Raw genomic sequence first — 7161 nt, 5'->3', positions numbered from 1 at the left:
CATGCGGGTTGGTTGATTAATGTGCGTGCAAGGCTACGATTTCTATTTGAATGGTCTGCTGATGTAGCCAATTGGATCTACAAGTCATTCTGGGCTGGAAAACCATTTAAGGGTTAAGCAAGACAACAAACTTTCTGCTGTCATGGACACTTAGCTCAGTATGAACTATAAACCTTACCCAAAACATCGTGATAAATTAAATCTCCTTTTGAGTTTAACAAAAAAAAACTATTGCATACCCCAATAATTTTTCCATTTTATATAGAATTTACAGCACAAACAGGCCATTCAGCCCAACTGGTCTGTTTATTCTCCATGCAGTATTATATTTTGTATAAGTTTTAATTGAGCTGCACTTATCAAAGTAAATTTTAACCATTGGCTCCACTGTTACTTGTTCATTTTGCTGTGAATGGCTAACTTGGCAAGGAACTGCAATTTTCCTGCAATCAGGGCTGGTTAATGCTCACGAGATAACTCAACAGTGGAAAGATTCACCTCCTTACATTCAAGAGAGATGCCAGAGTGAAAATTCTCATCCTTGTTTTCACATCCCTCCCAGGCCTCACCCCTCCCCATCCCTGTAACCTCTTCCAGCCCCACAACCCTCCATGATCTCCGCGCTCCTCCAATTCTGGCCTCTTGAGCATCCCTGATTTCAATCGCTCCACCATCGGCGGCCATGCCTTCAGCGGTCGAGGCTTTAAGCTCTGGAATTCCCTCGCTAAATCTCTCTACCTCTCTCCCTCCTCTTTTAAGTCACCGCCTAAAACCTACCTCTTTGACCAAGCTTTTGGTCATCTGCCCGAATATCTCTATGTGGCTTGGTGTCAAATTGTGTCTGATAACGCTCCTGTGAAGCTCCTTGGGATGTTTTACTATATTAAAGGCGCTATATAAATGCAAGTTACTGTTGTTTAAAGGACATTGCACTCACTCAGTCAAATTAAGTGGAAGGCAAAGTTGCTACCATGAATATCTGCTCGATTGTTTTTTAAAGCTCTCAGTTTGCAGCTTTCCACTGAGTTTTGTGCCCACATTTGCACCCTCGGTGACAATTCTGGAAATGCATTGGTTGTTAAACATAAAGCCAGTAGAATATGACTGGGCCTCCTTCAAATTGACTTTATTGACAGCTACAATTTTGAAAGTTTCCCTCCAAGCCTTTCAAATTGACATTTATTTTGAACCGTTACATTTTGAGTGCTAACGGGAAATGTGAACATATTTTCCACATGTGGTTGACTAAAGGACAATATAGCATTCAGCCCGAGCCCAACTGCTTATTTTTTTAAATAAATTGTAAATAACATTGAAAGTCCTTCCCACAAGATCACCTGGTTTCCCCTTTCATGCAACTTCCGATCACGATTACAAGTTCAGGAAATGCAGAAATAAAGTCACCTGGTCAATAGGGTCATTAAATGGTTAACAGCAGCACTCTAATAACTCTGTCATTTGGTGAACCCTGACAACTAGCAAAGTACGAACCTCTTCAGTGTGCCTACCACAAACCTAATTCATGTATTTAACAATGTCTCCGGTTCAGATAAGGAACAGTACAGCATGTAGCCTAATTCATCTATTTCTTCTTCTGCAAGTTCCATAAACAGGTTGACTTTGGTATCTAAACTGCACGGCAAGAAGCCCTGCTCCAAGTAGTTTATCAGTTCTCGGAGAACCAGCAGGAATTTATCCGCCAACATATCCGGCGACCAGTCCGATCCCTTCACGCAGCCGTGGAGGATCACGTTGGTCAGCTGGCTGGCTGTCAGCTTGTTGAGGACGGGACTGGACTTGCAGATGGCCTTCAGGATCTTGAGGCAGCAGCAACGGCAGCCGTCATCCCCCTCGTCCAGGGTCCGCAGCTTGGCCGTCTCGGCAGTTCGGAAGCTTTGCCGCCACATGTTCTCGTAGCGCCTGTCCCGGTGGGGCTTGGCGATCAGCATGGTCTCCTCCATCACAATCAGCGGCAGGAAGTCAATAAACAGCTTTTTGCTCGTGTCGTACTGGACCTCCAACGTCAGCGTCTCCGAAGGGACCACGGGCCGGATGATGAGGTCCAGGATGCTGCCGATGGCCGGCCAGTTGATGGTCCCAGACAAGGCCTTGTCAAACGTCTCGATCACGACTTTCGGCGAGAGGTAGCCACCCACGATGCAGCGGTCCCAGTAGCTGCTGGCACGGGGGAAGTACTCCAGGTTTTCCCTGCGGACCAGCCAGAATCCAGGGATGTTCATGATGGTCTCCTCCCCTGGGATTGAAGCCCAGAGGTTCTTTTCCAGGATCAACGGGACGATCAGCTGAATATGATCTGCAGTGACCACCTAAAGAGTCAGGCACAATTAAACTCGATTGGTATTACTGCCAGAAGCCATTTTATCAAGACAAGCATTTTCGTAACACATTAACGTGAGTACCATAAACCAAAGACAATAAAAAACCCAAGTTACCCAAAATACAAACCACTACTAATGGCATTCATTGAATGTTCCTCCCTTGCCTTTAAACACCCCCTTCATATGATCCGAAATCAGAACTCAAGAAGCCAGATGATATGGGGCAAATCTGCAGGAGCGCAATGGGATAGGAATCTGACAGACAGGAATTCCCAATTCTAAAAATAAATGATTCCAATGAATCCAAGCGGAATTAAATCTACAACAGAATGCCTGTGCCTTTCGGATGAATGCCATTTTGCCATGATGAACAGCAGCTGTTGTACTTTCCACACTGTGACAGTGCCGAGCACGTTTTTGTTACATGGGCTAATGTAACCCGCCCTCTGCATTATCCAACGATGCACGTACACTGCGTAGGGCTCTTTCCCTCCCCTTTCCAGTGCTGTGGAGAGATTTCCAATTGGCACACATTTTATCCTGTGCTCAATGGCTGGATTATAGAATTAGCGCCGGCATTTGTTTATTATTTAGCATCCGGGAGGGCGCTGGGCACCTCGAGTCTCGTCGCCGAGAGCATGCAGAAAACAAGCGCAGACACAGCGGAAGGAGCGTGCGGCAAACCAAACTCCCCACCCACCCTTTCCTTTAACCACTGTCTGTCCCACCTGTTAGAGACTGTAATTCCCACATTGGACTGTACAGCCACCTAAGAACTCACTTTTAGAGTGGAAGCAAGTCTTCCTAGATTTCGAGGGACTGCCTATGATGATGATTACACACTATAAATCCTTTACATGAATAAACTAGGCCCTGTATTTATTCCTTAGCATTTAGTGGTTAAGCCTGGCATCACCCAATATCATTTGCTCATTTATCTCGGCTAGTTTCCATTCTTCTCACCTCTGGTACTGCCCAACGCTATCTTTTATCTGGATTTCTCAGCAAGTTAATAAAATATTTGGGAGGAGGGACAGAAAAGAACCCAATACATGCGACACAATTCGCTATCACATCACAGCCAAATTGTCTGGCACTCTTGGCATAGCTTCAACTTGATATTTGCACGCCTTCAATTTAAATTTTCAATAGCCAAAGGTGTCAGCTGTGGCTCAGTTGGTAGCACTCTTGCCTCTGGTTCAAGCACCACTTCAGAGACTCGAGCGCACAATCCAGTGCTGAGGGAGTGCTGCACTGTCAGAAGTGCCTTCTTTTGGTTGAGACGTTAAATTGAGGCCCCTCTATCCACTCAGGTGGACGTAAAAGATCCCATGGCACTATTTCGAAGATGATCAGAGAAGCTCCCGCTCCCCCCTGGTGTCGTGGCCAATAATTACCCCTTAGCCAACATCATTACCTGGTCATTATTACATTGCTGTTTGTGGGACATTGCTGTGCACAAATTGGTTGCCATGTTTCCTACAACAGTGACTACTCTGCAAAAAGTACTTAATTGGCTGTAAAACGCTTTGGGGCATCCGGAGGTAGTGAAAGCTGCTATATAAATGCAAGTTATTTCTTTTACCGTTGGCATGACAATCGGAAAGCCTGGGCCAGACTCTTATCGAATGGCCCAAGAAAGAATTAACGGGACACCCACCATTATTGTGACTTGAACCGACCTTCTACTTGGGAGTCAGGAAATCAGTTAAACCATCACGCCCCTCCCATTATAAAATTACTTCCTTTCTGCTTATTCATGCTGCTCTCCAGGCTACATGCCATTCCGCAATGGAGTACGTGGAGAAACGGTCTGCTCGCAGATCTGACTGGTGCAACTCAATGGAATTAGATTAAACCCAAACCTGCAGATCGTCGTACAGACTGCCACTGAGGTACATATCCCGGAGAGGCATATCGGGAAGCTTGGCATGGATAAAATTTCGCAGCTCTGTGCAGATGTCCATGGCAGCCTGCTTGGCTCGGCTCATCTCCGCCCCTGGGATGACGACGTGCTTACGATAATACATAAAAAGTTTATCTTGCATGGACAAGCGGAGTCGAGCTTTCTTCAAATCCATTTGGGTCTTCTTACTAGGACTAGCACCTTTGGAGATACCTGTATCGAGACACAAAATGATTAAATGCAACTCATTTATATAGCGCCTTTAACGTAGTGTAACGTCCCACGGCGCTTCACAGGAGTATTATGAGAAAAACAATTTGACACCGAGCCGCATATGTAGAAATTAGCGCAAGTGACCAAAAGCTTGGTCAAAAAGGTAGGTTGCAAGGAGCGTATTGAAGGAGGAAAGAGAGGTAGAGAGGCGGAGAAGCTTAGGCAGGGAGTTCAGGAGCTTGGGACCCAGGCAACAGAAATCACGGCCACCAATGGTTGAGTGATTATATTCAGGGATGCTCAAGAGGGCAAAATTAGAGGAGCGCAGAGATCTCGGGGTATTGTGGGGCTGGAGGAGATTACAGAGATAGGAGGGGCGAGGCCATGGAGGGATTTGAAAATAAGGATGAGAATTTTTAAATCGAGGTGTTGCTTAACCGGGAGCCAATGTTGGTCAGCGAGCACAGGGGGTGATGGGCGAGCGGGACTCGGTGCGAGTTAGGACACGGACAGCCGAGTTTTAGATCACCTTTAGTTTACGGACAGTAGAATGTGGGAGGTCAGCCAGGAGTGCGTTGGAATAGTCAAGTCGAGAGGTAACAAAGCTGAGTAACGAGGACGAGGGCTTCAGCAGCGGATGAGCTGAGGCAAGGGCAGAGACGAGCAATATAAAACCTAACATTCAAGTCACACTTGACTCTAAATTGTACGTTATATACAACCACAATGCAGCGGTTGCACAGCCAGGTTTAGGCCCCATAAATCTGGGGCAAGACAACTGGCTTTGCAATCAACTATGGTGTGAAAGAGAGGGTGGGGGGAGAAGACTGAAGGTCAGAATTAGAGGACAAAGGCGAGGTGGGGGAAGCAAGGCTGAAGCAAAGGTTATGGTGGGGTTTAGTATTGCAGGGATTAGAAGAGGAGGATGAGAATTTAAAATCCAATCTGTATTGGGACAGTTAACCACCGTAGATTAACGAGGAGGGATTGCTGTGCCAACAGGACTTCATGCAGAACGGGACACAGGAGGATTTTAAACAAATCGAAGTGTATGGAGAGAGGATAATGGGAGGCCAACAAAGGAGGAGGTTGAAGAAATGACATAAGAAATAAGAGCATAAGGATATATTTGGCCCTTCGAGCCTGCTCCACCATTCAACAAGATCATGGCTGATCTTCTACCTCAACTCCACCTTCCCGCACTATCCCCATATCCCTTAAATCCCAAAAATGTATCGACCTCTGTCTTGAATATATTTAACGACTGAGCATACACAGCCCTCTGGGGTAGAGAATTCCAAAGATTCACCACCTGGTATATATGCTGTATATGAAGCCAACCACATACTCTAGCTGACAGCTTACCTGCTTCAAAGCTTGCAGAATCGGTGGGCAGAGTCTGTAGAGATCTACTAACATTCATTTTCATATCCCTGGTTAATAAACGCGGCGATGACCCAATCCAGCTGGGCTCCTCCCAGCTCTGCTTCCCAGACCTCAAGTCCATCTTGCTGGGGCTACTTGGGGCACTGATCGCTCTGTCATACATCTGAAAGATAAAGATATAGATTCAACAATAAAATACCGGTCACGAGAAGCTTGGAGCAACACATGTAACAGCAGTTAAAGACATCAGCATATGGCGAGTAAGATAAATTCTCCCAGTTAAGCAATTTTACTATCTCTTGTCTGGTAGGAGATATCCTTACTGCATTTTTCAACCCAAGGAGACAAATAGAATTTATATAGTGCCTTTACCATAGTAAAATGTCCCAAGGTGTTGCACAGGAGTGTTATCAAATAAATATTTGACAATAGGCCACGTAAGGAGATTATGACAATTGAGCAAAAGCTTGGTCAAAAAGGTAGGTTTTAAGGAGCGTCTTAAAGGAGGCGAAAAGGTTTGGGGAGGGAATTCCAGAGCTTAGTTCTCAGCAGTTGAAGGCACGGCCGTCAATGGTAGAGCGATGAAAATCGTGGATGCACAAGAGGCCAAAACTGGAGGAGCGTTGAGATCTCGGAGGGTTGTAGGGCCAAAGGAGATTGCAGAGATAGGGCGGAACGAGGACATGGATGGATTTGAAAACAAGGATCAGAATTTTTAAATCGAGGCGTTGCTGAACCGGGAGCCAATGTAGGTCAGCGAGCACAGGGTTGATGGGTGAGCGGGACTTGGTGCGAGTTAGGACACGGGCAGCAGAGTTTTGGACAAGCTAAGTTTACGTAGGGTGCTAGGTGTTGAGACCAGTCTCCGTATTGGAACTTGCAAACCTGGTTAGAGAAGGAAAATGTGGAGATGGAGGAGGGGCGCAGTACAGACAAATGCAGTAAGAAAATGAGTACCCTCTTAACAGCCAACGTTGCAATGCCCAACATAGCAGCTCCACCAACACCTAGCACCAGCCTGGCATTCGAGAGGACAAAATCAATGGCATTTCCAATCCCATTGTCCCCTTTCTTGTTTTTTCCTTCTCCCGTGCCAGCCATTTTGAAAAGAGTATACCTAGAATGAAAAATAATTAATGTAATGTAATTTCTATAATGGAGCACCCAAAATTGCACACACGACTCTTACTGTGGTTTAACCATTACGTTACACAGTGTTATTACTGCTTTACTATTGTGTTCTACGCCCCTATTTATAAAACCACAAAAATATTATTGGGTCTTTTTTTTTTTTAAAATGACTTCATCTGGCTGTAA

General features: G+C 45.6%; 1 protein-coding gene across 1 annotated transcript; it reads right to left on the bottom strand.

Moving 5' to 3' along the window:
- Positions 1–287: 287 nt before the first annotated feature.
- Positions 288–6945, bottom strand: mief1 (mitochondrial elongation factor 1). The gene is made up of 4 exons (XM_070861694.1): positions 6802–6945; positions 5824–6007; positions 4205–4458; positions 288–2327 (listed from the first exon to the last, which is right to left on the bottom strand). The coding sequence occupies exons 1-4, from the start codon at positions 6943–6945 to the stop codon at positions 1521–1523; spliced, it is 1389 nt and encodes a 462-aa protein (XP_070717795.1). The 3' UTR covers positions 288–1520.
- Positions 6946–7161: the final 216 nt, after the last annotated feature.

The sequence above is a fragment of the Pristiophorus japonicus genome, chromosome 19 (genome assembly GCF_044704955.1).
Source record: "Pristiophorus japonicus isolate sPriJap1 chromosome 19, sPriJap1.hap1, whole genome shotgun sequence".
NCBI lineage: Eukaryota > Metazoa > Chordata > Chondrichthyes > Pristiophoridae > Pristiophorus > Pristiophorus japonicus.
This window is presented reverse-complemented; position numbering and strand designations above follow the sequence as displayed.